This window comes from Sorex fumeus, unplaced genomic scaffold (genome assembly GCF_029834395.1).
Source record: "Sorex fumeus unplaced genomic scaffold, SorFum_2.1 ptg000007l, whole genome shotgun sequence".
Lineage (NCBI taxonomy): Eukaryota > Metazoa > Chordata > Mammalia > Eulipotyphla > Soricidae > Sorex > Sorex fumeus.
Genome location: NW_026606064.1, coordinates 45,894,235 through 45,911,067, shown reverse-complemented (window position 1 = coordinate 45,911,067; position 16,833 = coordinate 45,894,235). Strand labels below are relative to the sequence as shown.

General features: G+C 44.3%; 1 protein-coding gene across 2 annotated transcripts in view; it reads right to left on the bottom strand.

The window, feature by feature from the left end:
- KIF26B (kinesin family member 26B) overlaps positions 1 to 16,833 on the bottom strand; it is a 510,214-nt gene that overhangs the window by 75,619 nt on the left and 417,762 nt on the right. For both annotated transcript variants that reach the window (XM_056136915.1, XM_056136924.1), the window contains 3 exons: positions 12,921 to 13,014; positions 11,560 to 11,822; positions 8,463 to 8,646 (listed from right to left, as the gene is read on the bottom strand). In XM_056136915.1, the coding sequence (XP_055992890.1) occupies positions 8,463 to 8,646; positions 11,560 to 11,822; positions 12,921 to 13,014 (541 nt within the window). The remainder of the gene's footprint in view (positions 1 to 8,462; positions 8,647 to 11,559; positions 11,823 to 12,920; positions 13,015 to 16,833) is intronic.

The following is a 16,833-nucleotide window of genomic DNA, read 5'->3' as shown; positions in this document are numbered from 1 at the left end:
TTGTTTTTTCATTTTCTGTTCTTTCTTTTCTTGGAGTGGGGCTTAGGGCCACACTGATGACGGTCAGTGATCGTTCCTGACAAGAGGTCAGGGAAAAATATGAGGTGCCAAAAATTGAACCCAGTCAGCCACATAAGAGGAAAGTCCCCTTTTATCTCTCTAACCCCATGGATTTTTGGGTCAGCATAGTTTACATAATTGTTTACATTGGGTTTTCAGGTGAACAATGGTTTCACTTCCCCTCTCACCACCCTGCATCCCTATCCTCTACTTCTTGTCCCAGATTTCTTCCCAAGCCCCCCAAAATACTGAATCCTTGACAGTCACATTTTTATTTATTTATTTTTGGTTTGGAGACCACACCTGATTGTGCTTGGCATACTACTGGCTCTGTACTCAGGGATCACTCCTGTGTGGGTTTGGGGGACAGTATGTGGTGCCAAGGATTGAACCTGGCTCACAACTGTGGAAGGCAAGAACCCAGCCCACTGTATTGTAGCTCTTGCCTTGATAGTCATGTTGCTTTTGGTCTAATTGTCATAGTTTGGATCCTGAGCTTACAATTAACATGTGAGGTTAATGGAAGTCAGAACTTGTTGAAAACTCATAAAATCACAAATAAATCAGAAGACTGATGAATAAGTACATTAAAAGTACAGGAATACACTGGTGGAGGGATGGGTACTGGATCATTGTATAACTGAAAATCAAGCACAAAAATTTGTAAGTCTACAACTGTACCTCATGGTGTTTCACTAATAAAAATTTAAAAAATAGATAGACAGACAGATAGATAGATAGATAGATAGATAGATAGATAGATAGGCCAGAGCAATAGCACAGCAGGTAGGATGACCTAGGTTCAGTCGCTGGCATACCATATGGTCCCCCCTGAACACCGCCAGAAATAATTCCTGTGTGAGAGCCAGGAGTAACCCCTGAGCATTGCTGAGTGTGACCCAAAAAAGCAAAAAAAAAAGATACAGAAGGGACCGACATGACATGACTTTGAAATAATTATTTTGGGCTATAAAACCCAGCTCCCGGAAGCTTATTATCTCATTCTTACTTTGGACAAACTGGAAGGCTACCAAAGGTAACCTGCCCACACGGCAGAGTCTGGCAAACTCCCCGTGGCATACCCAGTAACAATGATGGGTCTCATTCTTCTAACCCTGAAAGAGCCTTGAATATGGCACCTTTTAAAAAGATCTCGGGCTAGGATGAAGGAGATGTTACTGGGGCCTGCTCGAGGCAATCGACGAACAACAGGATGGTCGTGATTGTGAATTATTTTGGGCAGGTACTGAGTGTTGAAAAGGGCAAAGGGATATACCTGATAACCTTTCATTATCTGTATTGCAAAGCATAAAGGGGAAGAGAGAGAGAGAGAGAGAGAGAGAGAGAGAGAGAGAGAGAGAGAGAGAGAGAGAGAGAGACAGGGCAGGATGGAAATGGGGACCATTGGTGGTGGAAACAGTACACTGGCAAAGGGACAGGGGTATTGAAACATTATATGATTGAAATCCAATTATGAACAATTTTGTAAGTGTGCATATTACTGTGACTCAATAAAAATTTAGAAATTAAAAAAAGTATAGAAATAAAAAGTTTTTAAAATTTCTTTGTTACGAAGTTATCATGATTGGGTTTCAGTCATATGATGTTCCAATACCTGTCCCTTGACCAGTGTACATTTCCCACTACCAATGTCCCCAGTTTCGTTTCTCACCCACCATATGTATTGTTATGTTCAAATAAATGTTTATGGCATGAATGTAGCATTTTATATAATCCCTTTTCAACTAAATTTTTTTGATTAGGGACTGAAGAGTTCTAAAACAGATAGAGCACTTGCTTTGCAGATAGTCCACTCAGGTTTGATCCCCAGCACTTCTTTTTTATCTTTTTTTTTATTAGTGAAACACCATGAGGTACAGTTATAGACTTACAGACTTTTGTGCTTGGGTTTCAGTTATACAATGATCAAGTACCCATCCCTCCACCAGTACCCATCCTCCACCACCACGGGTCCCAGCATCCCTCCCACCCCCCATACCCCATCCCACCCTGCCTCTGTGTCAGGGCATTCCCTTTTGTTCTCTCTCTCTCTCTCTCTCTCTCTCTCTCTCTCTCTCTCTCTCTCTCTCTCTCTCCTTTTGAGTCCTGTGGTTTGCAAGAGAGACATTGAGTGGCAATCATGTTTGGTCTATAGTCTACTTTCAGCATGCTTCTCCCATCCTGGGAGGATCCTCCCAACACTCTTTATTTGGTGCTCCTTTTTCCCCTAGCACACGTGGCTGGCCTCCAAGTCATGGAGCAAAATTCCTGGTACTAATCTCGGCCACTCCTGGGTGTTAGTCTCCCATTTTGTTACTTTATGTTCCCCAGATGAATGCAATCTTTCTGTGTCTATCCCGTTCTTTCTGGAAGGGACCAGGAACAGGGACAAGAAGATTGTTAAAGCTAAAAGGAGAGAAGCTGAGTTCTCTCTCTCTCTCTCTCTCTCTCTCTCTCTCTCTCTCTCTCTCTCTCTCCAAGTTAGCATTCTCGTTCACAGGAAAAAGTTCCCTTCTGAACCTTACAGTTGGGCATGAAGTTTCAAAGGAAGGTTCAGAAATATGGCTGTGGGTAGGGTCATAATAATTATCTAAAGCAAATCCAAATTACACCATATAGGGTACTATCTCCTAGCCAAAGGTTAAAAACAAAAAACAAATGAAAAAATCTGAAAATAAAAAGTTGTCACTCATCCACATGTTGATAACACATTTCAGTTTGGATTATGTCACAGATAAATGTCAGCCACCAGTGTTATGTGCCAGTGTCAGTGTGTTAATGACCTTGGGAAAGACGAGAGCCTGGTGCAGTCCAGCTGGCCTCCTAGCTTGTGTCTGTTCTCTGATGCGCAGGGATTGGCAGTTAGGGACGCAGAGGCCCAGGTCTCATTCCTTTGGAGCAATGTGTTTTCCTAGCCCCCTTTGCCCCACCCACCACCCAAATAATGCATCTCTGGAGTCCCATGGACCACAGAGACCAATTAGGACACATAGTAGGTCCTGGTCAAATGTAAACTGAGACAGGTACAGGACACAATGATGTGTCTGAGTGTATACACACATTTGACCATGTTTGTGCAGCCAGTTCAGCTCAAACATGCCCGCTAGGTCTCCTATAGAGGCAGAACAATGCATGAATATATCAGAGACCTATTAGCACAGAGGTAGGGCATTTGCCTTGCAAGCCACCGGCCCAGCCAAACTGGGTTCGATTTCTCTGCCCCTCACGGAGAGCCCAGCAAGCTACCGAGAGTATTTTGCCTGCACGGCAAAGCCTGGCAAGCTACCTGTGATGTATTCGATATGCCAAACACAGTAACAGCAAGTCTCACAATGGAGACGTTACTGGGCCCGCTCGAGCAAATTGATGAACATCGGGAGGACAGTGCTAAAAATAGGGGCCACACCCAATGGTACTAGACTAGTGATGCTGGGTAAGGAAGGAGGGTAGGCAGAGGTGGGGGTTAGGGGAGTAAAGCAGGGCCAAGAATTGAACTCTGGGTATTGCACATGTTATGCTTTACCCCCAGTTAATGTCATTTATGGCCCTGGACAATAGTTATCTGCAAGTTTAGACTAGCTATCAAACTGATGCTTTTAAAAATTATCTTCAAGTGCTTACCTTGCATATGGTCCAGGTTTGATTCCCAGAGACCTGGTGCTCAGAGACCTGCCAGGAGTGTTCCCTCATTGCAGAACCAAGAGTAAACCCTGAGCACCACTGGTGAGAACCAAAACCAAAACAATAATATAAAAAATATACAAAAATTACCTTTCTTGGGACCTAAAAGATAGCATGCAAGTATGGCACTTGTCTTGAATGTGGCCTACCTGGATTCAATACTCGGCACTGTATATAATTTCCTGATCCCTGCCAGGAGTGATCCCTGAGCACAGAGTCAGGAGTCATGTCTGTGCATTGCTGGGTGTGGCCGAAACAAAACAAAACAAATTATATGGCCAGAGCAATAGTACAGTGGGCAGGGTGCTTGTCTTGTATGCATCTGACTTAGGTTCGATCCCTGGCATCCCATATTGTCCTATGAGCCATGCCAAAAGTGATCCCTAAGCACAGAGCCAGGAGTTAAACCCTGAGCACTGCTGGATGTTGCCTATAAGCCTCAAAAAGGGTGTTACCTAAAAATTTTATCTATCTATCTATCTATCTATCTATCTATCTATCTATCTATCTATCGAGCTATCAATCTATCTATGTATCTATCTATGTATCTATGTATCTATGTATGTATGTATGTATGTATCTATCTACCTACCTACCTACCTACCTACCTACCTACCTGTTTATCCTTTTATGAGGCTAGAGAGATGGCTCAAGTGTAGAACACGTGACCTGGCACATACAAGGCCCTGAGTCAATCCTCAGAACCTCATGCCCCAGTGCTCACCCAAGAATGCAGTAGAGTCACCAAACCTTCAGGCTGGGTGGAGCATCATGGGATGTGGGCTGAGCCCCACCTTTCCCGTGCACCACTGAGTGATTTAACAAAGGTGATTTAACACATCACCTTTATCAACAGAACATGTGAAACTTCTCTATTATGGCCCTATCTCCTGGAACTATACCTGGCATTTGTTTGCTTTTTGAGATTTCTGATTTCTTTTAAAGAAATAATACCTGACCATTTAGAGGGCTTGACTGTGCTCACTTCAGCAGGAAAGATACCATTAGGGAGCTGAAGCAATAGCACAGTGGGTAGGGTGTTTGCCTTGTACGTGGCTGACATGCATTCGATTCCCAGCATCCCATATGGTCCCCCGAACACTGGCAGGGATAATTCCTGAGTACAGACCCAGGAGTAGCCCCTGAGCATGCATTGCCAGGTGTGACCCAAAAAGAAAAATAAATAAATAAATAAATAAATAAAAGATACCATTAGGGCCTCACTATCCATGGAATTTCCAGAGGGGTTCTCAAGGCTTCACGGACTAGATTTAGTGAACAGGGGTGCTCCACAATAAGGGAAAGGATGAATTACCAAACCCTCCAGTTCTTTAAACACCTTTTAAACCAGAGAAATATTTTTAGCTTAGTATAGTGCTATCTGTGAACTAGTGCTGTCTCAGAGTCCAAGAGTTTTCCTTTTTATCTTGACTGGGCATGCTTAAAACATTTTGCCTTTGAGCTGATATGTGCTTACAGGCATATGTGCGTGTGATTCAGGAGCCCATCGGCACACAGTGTGCGTGCTTCTTGCAGCAGACATCTCTTGAACTCCATCACTGAGGCTTCTAATGGCCAGTTAACAGCAGCATGCTCTGCTCTTCCCTGCGGGGTGACTAATTAATAAACTTTCCCTTAATTGACTTCTGGCTGCCAGTTCCACAGGGATTATTACTTATATATAAATAAACAAAATTTCCATTTTAAATAACACTCCAAATCTCATTATCTTTTAAACAGATATAAATTCACAGAAGGCAAGCCAGCCATGGGCAAGGAGGCTGTATGCATTCCCCTCCCTACGAGAAGCTGCAGGCTCTGGCAGAGACAGGTGACATCCCCAGATCCGTTGGGGTTGGCCTCCTATACCCTATCAACCCGAACTCTCACTCCTTTGTTCTCATCTACTGGTAGATCACAAAGTACCTGAAAGAAGTTCTGGAAACCTAATGGTATTTGACTTTTCCTTTAACCCAAATTTATTATTTAAAAGCAATTCTCTTTCACAATTTATAAATAGAAAGGAGATGAGTGTGATGTTAAATATTTAATAAGTGACCAGTAAGCACTGCTTTTGGTTCAGTTGATGGGTTTAAGGGAAGTTGAATTTTAGGTTCTTACAGTTGAAGTAATTAACTATTTGTTTTCAAGAGTCCTTAACTTTTCAAACTGAGACAGAATTACAGGGATAAAAATTATGGGGGGGCTGGAGCGATAGCACAGCGGGTAGGGCGTTTGCCTTGCATGTGGCTGACCCAGGATTGATTCCAAGCATCCCACATGGTCCCCTGAGCACCACCAGGAGTAACTCCTGAGTGCAGTGCCAGGAGTAACCTCTGTGCATTGCTAGGTGTGACCCAAAACGCAAAAAAAAAAAAAGGAAATATGAAACAGAGTTGTAGCTTGGTTTGGAACCTAGGAACCTATAAGGAAGAGATGGTTGTGGGTTTTTTTTTTGTGTGTGTGTTTTTCCTGTTCAGTTGTGTTGTTCTGGAGTCATTTGGCTTAAGATTCAGATCTTTGGCAAGTCATTCTGCTGAAAGTACAAGAATCCATAGCACAATCTAACTTTAACAATTATCAACAGCATGAAAGAATAAAATGAACATTTTAAAAATCCCACATGACCACTGCTAAGACATTTATTCTGGGAGAATAAAAAGAAAAAAAAACAGTGAAAACAGGATTTAAAATCACTCTCAGATTGCTAAGAGAAATGTAGGGGGGATTAAAAAAAAGCCTATAAAAGATTTTAAATGTCTGGATCTTCTCATCTTATCTTAATCCTGTCTCCTTTGAGAAGCTTTTTCAAATTGAACTGCTAGGTACATACAGTGTGAACTTTCAGGGTCAGCAGACACTGCCAAGAAGTCCAGACTGACGGTCAGGGACACAAACCTTGATGAACAAAACTCTAGGCATAGCCAACATGAAAGAAGCAGACAGAAAAGTGAACAATTGATACAGGCAATGACATGGATCAATCTCAAAGACATTGTACTGAATAAAAGAAATCACCAGACCAAAGGCCACATGGGTCATGTGATCCCATTTATACAATGTCAGAGGATCAAAAAGGCAAAACCATTAGGCCAAAAATCAGATCAGCCATTGTCAGAGGCAGGGTGTGCTGACCCCACTAGGAGGGTCAAAGCTTTGTAACATGGTAGTGGTGCTGGTGATCCTACTGTACAGAATTTTCAAGGCTCATCTAGTGACAGTGAAAGGGTATTGCTCAATATACACTATACTTCACTGAGTCTGAATTGAAAAAGAAATCAATCAAGGAGTAAAGACACTAGCAGAAGCTGGGTCAACAGAGGCCTGTGGATTGGGGATAGGACAGCTTCCATTTCAGGGAAGCAGATCCCCCTCAGAATACTGATTTTTCAGTCTTTGAGCAATCAGGAGTCTTAGGGAAATACAGAGAGCCTATCCACAGATCCAGCTGGCTGCCTTAGCTCTAGGTTCTGCTTAAAGATTAGGTTTGTTAATTGCCTCTACCTGGCTCTACAAGTGTCATTTCTAGGCACAAGGCAGGCGTGATATAGGCTATGCGTCTGTGGCTCCTATGAAACATCTTGGGTTTCATCCCTGGCATCAAAACAAAAACAATTTCCAGGCACCAGTTTCCAAACTCACAGCTTTGCTTACTTTTATTTGTTTTCTGTTAACCAGGGTCGTTCAGACAATCACCAGTTGCCTGTGATTTAAAAGCCCAACAGAAGTGGATGTGGAGAGATTTTAGAAGCTCTTACACTGCCAGCCAGCTCAGTGCTATGGCCAATTTAGAAATCCAGTGAGGTCAATGCCCCACTGATGGCCACCGGAAACCTTAGGCAGAGTGTCTCAACTGCTTAGCACCCTGTAGACTCTCATTGGCGGATAGGGAGACTGGACCTTGGTCAATGCTGACTTTGAAGACAGCAAGGAAGGGCTTGTAGAGCCATCCAGTGCAGTTCTTGCTCTGCTGCTCACTCACAGAGCAGGTCCTGCGTCTGGATTTTTCCAAGAAAGTATCACTGGTGGGAAAACATTTCTGAGGGAAGGAGGCAGCCAGAACTGGTACATTATCCAACAATTTGACTTAAAGACTCCTTTAAGAATGTGGTCAGGGCTGGCAAGAGAGTACAGCAGGTAAGGCACTTGCCTCCATGCAGCCAACCCACATTCTATTCACGGCATCCTCAAACACCTCTAGAAATGATTCCAGAGCACAAAACCAGGAGAAAGTCCTGAGTGCCTCTGAGTACGGCTGGAATCTCCTCTCCAAAAAAAAAGCAAAGCCAAAACACGTGGTCTTGTTTCTTGGACACAAGCTAATGATAAATATTTGCTTGCCAGGGAGCTTAACTGCTCCCTGGTAGGCAAACAATGCCCTTTCACGTTGACCACCATTGATTTTTGGAATACAAGATATGATTAAGAAGTCATTTCTTCAAAGTTTAGAAGAAATAGAATCCAATGGCATAGAATTTGCATAGAATCCCATGGCAATAGATTCATCAATTATCTTCACCGCAGCACACCCTCCCTCCTGAGATGTTTAGTAAACTTTGGTGCCCACACCACCACTGGCTTGGATTATGGATCTGTCCTAGTGAATTGCACACTTTTATAAAGCAGTTGTGGTTGCCTTTGATAACAGAGGTGAGGGGCCCACTAGGTGGAGGATCTGAGGACCAGGAAACCAGTGAGGGGGCAGAGCCAGTCTGACTTACTTCCCCCTTTCCCACTCTTCTCCATCCGGTACTGATAGATGTGCAAGGTGAAGAGCATGTGGGAGTTGCGGTGGTCATCCTCGTCACAGTCCTGCTGGTTGCCTCGGCGGGAAGCAATAGCCGCATCCAGGAAGAAAGCAGCCTTCTCTGCAGTGGGTGCGCGCAGCTCGCTCTGGTTCTGCAGCTGGAAGACAGAAGTGAAGAGTGACATCATGGCCTCAGAAGGGCTTACCTTCCCCACCCGGAGCTAGAAAGCACAGCTCTAGTTCTGGAGACCAAAAGTCCTGCTAGAAGAAGGCCTGAGTTGCCTGCAATAAACTCAACTTCATTCATTTCTGAACATCAGTATAAAGCACCCTGCTGGGATGAAAGATATTTATACCAAGTTGGTCAGTTAGACTGACTCTGTAGAGCTGGTGTGAAGAGCAAGTGATGGTACCTTAGTAATTAATGGAGGGTCAGTCCTGGTCTCTGCAGAGGCCAGCAAACCAACATCCTGGATGACCCATCACTCAAGCAATATGAGATATCTGCACCTCCATTACCAAGATAAGATTTTCACAGACAAGACAGGCAGTTGCAAAATGTAGTTTTTAGCCTGCTAACACTGGTGTCCAAAAGAAGGTAAAAACAAAGATAAAACCCCGACTTGGTCAGCTGTAACTCAATTGTCAATGTTTCTAGCTATTTAATTAAAGGCAATTTAAAAGCACATTACTAATATGATTATAAACAAGAAGCTGTAAAAGATGAAAATGGCAAAGAAACGTGGCTGCCTTATCAATTAAAGAATATCTACTTTGATGGAATAGCCTTCTACTACTCCAATACTGCCAATGATGGTTGGGCTCCCAAAGGCTACTCCCACTGAAGAGTCTGAAAGTCACTAGGGCACACCCAGGGTACTGGAGCACATGGAGGATGTGGTACTGGGGATAGAACTCAGGGTCTCAAGCAAGCTACGTATGTACTAGAGCCCTTTGAGGTGTGACCCCAGCCCTGTTTCTACTTTTATCTTTAGTTCTAAACTCATTTAATGGCAGACTCATTAGACCAATAAGAGTCGTGTAGACATGACTAAGTCATTGAGATCCCTTGTCCACTATAATTAACCTTAGTCAAAACATTAAAAAAAGAATCCTTCACAGGCCAGAAAGATAGTCTAGCAGATAAGATGCTTGTTTTGCATGTGGCTGACCTGTGCTAAGGCCCAGGACCTTATATGATCCTCTGAGAGCCACCAAGTCTTGAGGACCATCGAGTGTAGTCCCAAACAAATAAAACTAAACAAAGCAACAACAACAAAAAAGTTTCCCAATTTTGTGGACAAATAGAAACTCATATTTTTCATTCAATCAAATAACTGATTTGCAGCCTATGCCCCAGGATTAGTACACATTCTAACAATTCTCTAGCTCCACCTGACCCACAATTCTGTACTGAGAGAACAATGTCTGAAACCTAAGAATATCAAAATCCTCAAGATTCAGAGAAAGAAGTGATGGTTGGACAAATGGGCAGTCACTGGAAAACATGCCAGTGCATTGTCAGGGCCAAGCTCATAGACTGACTGAACCAGAATCCGTGTTTCAACAAGATCCTGGTGGTTGCAGGTCACTGCTGTCATGAGGGACTGTTATGTAATTTAGGAGGAGTGGCAATGTGGGGTTTGAATGAGACAAAGTTGGAAAGGTAGGCAGGGGCCAGTTTACACAGGGCTCTGAGAATCATGAGGAGTTTGGCTTGCAGAACTCCTAATGGGAAAGCAAAGGTCTGGGGTATTAAGCAGGAGAAGAATATGATTAGGTGTGAGGATATGGGACAAATGAGGTCATGAGTGCATGCTTATCTCTGAAACAATTCTACTGGAAACAAGGTAGAAACTGATACTGTTTTATACAAAAAAGGAATCTGATCCAGACTGTATAGTGGGTAAGGCACTTAGTGGACCACCACACGGGGCCCAGGTTTGACTGCTGGCTGGCACTGCATACCTTTCCCTGCTTACCAACAGAGCCAGGAATAAATCCTAAGCACCACTATGTATAGCCCCCAAACAAAACAAAAATAAAATAAAATGGAGGCATCATTTCTTTACATGTGGCTGACCCTTACTCAGTCCCTGGTATTGCATTGATTCTCTGGCACCTCTGGGAATGACCTGGAACAGAGTCAGGAACAGTTTCTGAGCACTTGCGGTATGCCTCCAAAACCTAAAATTAAATAAAATAAGGAGGACGCATCCGAAAAATCAAGTAAAGCCTGATTCTAGAGACTAAAATGGTTTATTCTGTTTTTTATACTATTACTATTTTGGGGTGGTGATAGGGAGAGGGCTTTGGGACTTGCCTGGCAGTACCCAGGGCTTACTCCTGGCTCTGTGCTCAGGGATCACTCCTGATGGTGCTTCAGGGACCATGTGAAATGCTAGGGATAGAACTAGCATTAGCCGCATGCAAAGCCAGTGCTTTGCCTCCTGTACTATCTCTCCAGCCCAAGAATTGCTTATTATGGATATGAACAAGGGAGCGCCTGAGTCATTCCTGTAGCAGTTGTCAAACAACAAGGGAAAATACCTCCTCACAGGCACGGCATTCTGAAAAGGTGAGTTGGAGCTTCTTTTGGCTTCCATAGTTCTAGCAATTATATCATGGTTCTAATTAGAAAGTGGTTATTAGTTTTTCCTACAACACTACTAATCCGGTTGTAAACCAGTGCCAGAAACAGTTTATAGAGCCATAAACAGCCCCAGTAATGACTGTAGCTATTTGTGCAGAGCAGTAAATATTTCAGTTTGTTGTTAAACAAAAGAAAGATTGTACTTAAAAAAAAAGTCATAAAAAAGCAAATTCAATCTCCCTCCAATGCTACCACAATTGTGGTTCCTGCTTACTGTCAATTAGATTCAAGGTACAAATATTTAGGTTTGGTGAGCAGATGGCCCCGCAGCTGCAAGCTGTAAAGTTTCTGTGCACTTTAGAGTAAACACAAGTATGCCTCCCAGTTTATATGCGGAGAGAGTCACGGGTCAAACTGTCCCAGGCTCCGGGGTGGGCAGGAGTCACATGACTGCTTGCTAAGCCTCAGAACCAATCACCTGTGTGCCACAGATGGGGTCCTCACACAGGTACACGCCCGGGGACTGGCCGTCCTGCAGACTGCCTGTGGCCACCTCGGAGAGCAGGTCCCTCAGGTTCTCCTCTTTGCCCCACACTTCAACCGCTGAGATCCGCACTGAGAAACGAGCTCCTGTCTTTTCTTTTCGTTCATTGATGAGCTTGAAGAGCCAAGAGATGGCGCAGGGGATGATGCCGAGGTTCTGCATGGAGTCATCCTTTCCGATCATGGTGTAAGATTTCCCTGAGGGTGTAAGGGAAAAAGGAAAACCATTTTGTGTCCAGCCCTCATGCTGTAGTTTCAGCACAGATGCCAAAGGAGCAGGAGAATTGCGCAGGGGAGTGTGGAACAGAAGAAAGATGGTGAAGAGGTGAGAGACATAGCTTTCAACAACAAAAGGCTTTTTCTAGCATGGCGGATTAAATGGCTAGAATAAAGAATGCAAGAACCTAAAGAATGAGAGTAGATCCCAATTTCTCTAGAGGAGGAGCCCAAAGTTGTCCTATCTCTGCACTATTTGATAGAGTAGGAAGGCAAAGAACTTTCAGGATTATTAGGGTTTTTTTTTTTCCATTGCCACCACACAGGTGACACTCACATTCTTATACTTGATCTCCTTTCTAAATGACATGCTGCTGAACAGATTTCATTAAAATCAGAATCACTGCTTCCATCGGAGACAAGAATATGGAAGTGGCCTTGGGATGAAATGTGTTTTCTGTCCTGGCTGAGGGCCACTGTTGGAATCTTAGCCAAATGATTAACTTATCAAGTATGTAAAATAAGGGCTGGTGAGCAGAAGGTCACATGTCAGGAACAAGGTACTAGATCATTGTCTGGTGTTTCTTGGCCTCCCTGGAAGCTTCAGCACAGGAATATTCTTGGCAAGTGCTTGCTGAAAAGCAAGGAACTGCCAGATCACGCTGCCAGACAGGCCCTAACTTGTGTGAAGACTTTGCTCGAAGGCTGCTCTGTTGGATTTTATGTTGGCTCCATTGACCAATCTGAAAACTCTGAGGGAGGGCAGGGGGCCCTACTGCTTCCCACCAGCCCCTGTGAAGAAATGTACATTTCTTCTGGTCAATTCAGGGCATCATTGTGACCTGTACCGGGTAGGAACCACCCTATTTATTACTCCATTCATTTCTTCCTCAGTCCTCGACTATCTGCTGAGGACAAACTTCTCCATTTTCAAAGTAGAAATGGTTTTGGGGATTATTCAGCTCAACACCTTGGGGAATCAGCCTTCCTGTGATCTGAGCAATCTGGGATCATGGAGAAGAAAGAAGAGGGTGATAGAGACTCCAAAGAGTAGAGAAGAAAATGTAAGGGCTCACTGACCCAGCTTGGCATGTCCAAAGCAGAACACACAGCCATCTGCCCCGTTGACCACAGACTGGATTACCTCTGCCACAGTTCCAGCACACACTTCGGCCTGGGGGACAGGAGAGGAAACATGAGCATGAGTGAACCACATCAACAGAGACAAGAGCTTGCCATCCCAGCAGCATCCCATCCCCAGGAGCTCAGCTTCAAACAGTTTGGGAGGAGCTCGGAACACTTTGGTGTGAGCCAGCTCTCAAAAGCCTGTGATGCTATACGGTTACTGCGAGTCATCCTCTGCTCCATTTCACCTGCTGGCTCTGCAGGTAAGGCAGGAGCAGGCTGGAATGGGAACACAGGGTGCCCAGCGGACCTCATGCTCTTCACCGAGGTACCCTTCTGTACAAGATACACTTACATACTCTCTGCTAACTACATCCTTTACACCACAGCACACACAGACACACACATACACACACACGTGCACTCATACACATGTACACACATATCTTAGAAAATGGCCCAGCTTATTAGGGAAACCTTGAAAAACACAGGCTTAACTAGAACCAGGATATTGGTGAGACATGTGTGCTTTCTCTCCCAACTTCCATTCTCTTTCTCAACCTTGCTTCCTCCTCTTTGTAAAATGAGCCTTTTCTTGGGGCCTGGAATGATAGCAGAGCGGGTAGGGCGTTTGCTTTGCATGTGGTCGACCAGGGTTCGATTCCCAACATCCCATATAATCCCCTGAGCACTGCCAGGAGTAATTCCTGAGTGCAGAGCCAGGAGTATCCCCTGTGCATCGCCGGGTGTGACCCAAAAAGAAAAAAAAAGAGCCTTTTCTCTCTCTAAATCTGCAGATACATTCAGCCTATGCAGTCTCAATCACCATTTGTCTAGAGCGGGAATTCTGTAGAGGGTGTCCTTTCCAGCCAGTTGTATGTCTCATCTCCAGCTTGATTATTAAATCCTGAGACAGAGACCAGGTGCTAAGTGACTTTCTGAATGTCTCCATTAACACCCAATAATGGAGTGCCCTGCAAACAACAGGAGCTCAGTAAATTGTGTGGACTGACTTGGAGAGCTAAGAATTCATTCTCTGCTTAGCATTTGAGTCTTTTGCTGTGGCAGCCAGGCAAAATCATTTGCTGTGTGCTGCCGCCTTTATTTCTGCTTCAGCGCCAGAGTCAGATCTGGTGGAAGCATTCAAAGACTCCACAAACACTGGCTTTCTGGGCCACTGCAGCAACGCTCATCCCAGCGGGACACTGAGAACCGCAGCCTTGGTGACGAATGTAGTTATTCAGTTCCAGGGTGCAGCCACACAATGAACCTAAGTATTTGGAAATCAATTTTCTCTTCCAAACTGAAATAGAAAAACCACACTCCCAACAATTGCCCACTGTTCCCATGGCCGCCTCAGTAACCCTGCAGGGCTCCCCCCTGGGCGAAGAAGATGGCGCTGCCATGGGGACCACAGGAGCTGCCACATGTTCCCCCTTTCCAATCCCTCACCCCAGGATCTAGTCAATGGGAACCAGGCGTGAACCTCTGAGACATTGGGGTTGACAGCAGAGTCCTGATGGAATTTTCCAGAGGACCTCTGCAGACATTATTGCTGAATGCACTGCCCTCTTGGGAGATAAAGTTGTGAGGTGGGAGAGGGGACTGGGAACCAGCCTTCAGTCATCCATGAAAGAAACTACTGGATGAAGGTTCTCAAGGAGAATGTAGCGTGTGTGTAGAACCCCTGCCAACATCAATCCCCTGCACAAAGATTCAAAGACAAAGATGATATAGGAAGGTTCACAGAGCACAGGTCTCCTCCCACCAAAATCTTTCCCGGGAACCATGGAGAAGAATGTGGTCAGGGATCTGTGCTTCTGGGGTCTGTTAGAAGCTGACACTGCTCCCGAGAGGTTCCCTGCTGCCTTTCCCTTTGGACCTAGAGAATCAAACAACCTTTTACTGCACAGACCCTGTGCGCAATATGTTTAGTTTCCCTATCCACAAGCCCCAGAACTCCTACCACATTCATATGTTGAAATCTAACGTCCAGTGTGATGGTAGTAAAAGATACGGTAGGTGAGAAACAATCAGGTCATTAGGAGGGGAGCCTTTCGATTGGGGTTACAAAAGCATCCCCAAAGACCTTTCTCACCCATTCTCCCAAAGGACAACTCAGCAATTGGGAAGGATCCTCACCAGACTCCATGTATAATGGAGCCTTGATCTAGAACATTCTAACCTCCAGAACTGTAATACATTTCTACTCTCCAGATGCTTTCCAATCTGTGCTCCTTTATTCTGGCAACTCTAAAGAACCAAGAGAGAGGCCCAAAGCCTGGCCCAGCCATATGTGTCTCAGAGTTGGCAGCTGGTGGGGACCAGCCACACCTGTAGGTCCTCATAAGGTAAGAAGGATAGTTTCAAAGGACAGAAGACATAGGATTGTTTGGATCATTGCTTAGCTTTGGGAAACTGATGTCTTTAGAGATCAAATAAAAGCAAGTTTACCAAAGAAGAGTATAGCAGTCAGGGCTCTGCCTTTCAAGTTGCTACCTGGGTTCCATCCCAAGCACCCCACATGGTTCTCTGAGCCTGACAGGAGTGATACCGGAGTTCAATCAGGAATAAACCCTGAGCACTACCAGGTGTGGACCACAAACAAAACAAAACTACATAAATAACCCTCTTTCATACTGATGGGAGCAAAGGATTATATGTCACATGACTGGGGAGGAGGTGTGTGTGTGTGTGTGTGTGTGTGTGTGTGTGTGTAGTAGTAGTAGTAGTAGTAGTAGTAGTAGTAGTAGCTTTGTATATCAACACCATAAACTTGATCATTATTGTAGTCCTATTATCTAAACTGGGCTGGAGCAATAGCACAGCGGGTAGGGCATTTGCCTTGCACACAGCCAACATGGCAACCCAAGTTCGATTCCTCTGCCCCTCTCGGAGAGCCCGGCAAGCTACCGAGAGTATCTCGCCCGCATGGCAAAGCCTGGTAAGCTCCCTGTGACGTATTTGATATGCCAAACACAGTAACAATTGTCACAATGGAGACAACAGGAAGACAGTGACAGTGACAATAAATAAATAATAAATGATTATCTAAACTACAATTAAAAATTAAATAAAATAACTGACAATCAAAAAGAAACAAACACCACAATTTCATTACCCACCACCCCTTTTAACAACTCCGTTTCACTGAGCACTTACTGTGTTCTGACTCTGAACCTAACCACTTTGCTGGTAACAACGAAATGAATCATATAGCACATGACAAAATGAGGCCTTTTTTTTTTAAATATTGAATCACCGTGAGCAACACTTACAAAGCGATCATGTTTGAGTTTCACTCATACAACGATCAAACACAGATCTCTCCACCAGTGGAAATTTTCTACCACCTATGTCCCCACTATCCCTACCCCTGCCCACCCTCCCCACCCCCTGCCTCTATGACAGACAATTTCCCTCTTACTCTTTCTCTACTTGCAGGCATTATGGTTTGTAATACAGATGAGAGGCCATCATGTTTGGTCCTTTATCTACTTTCAGCACACATATCACATCCTGACGGATTCCTTCAACCATCATTGACTTAGTGATCCCTTCTCTATCCCAGCTGCCCTCTCCCCCAGCTCATAAGGCAGGCTTCCAACCATGGAATAATCCTCCTGGCCCTATCTCTACTGTACTTGGGTATTAATCTCATTTTATGATATTTTGTATTCACAAATGAGTGCAGTCCTTCTATGTCTGTCCTTCTCTTTCTGACTCACTTCACTTAGCATGACACTCTCCATTACCATCCATTTATAAGAAAATTTCATGACTTCATCTTTCCTAACAGCTGCATAATATTCCATTGTGTAAATATATAAAGTTTCTTTAATCAGTCATCTGTTCTTGGGCACTGGGG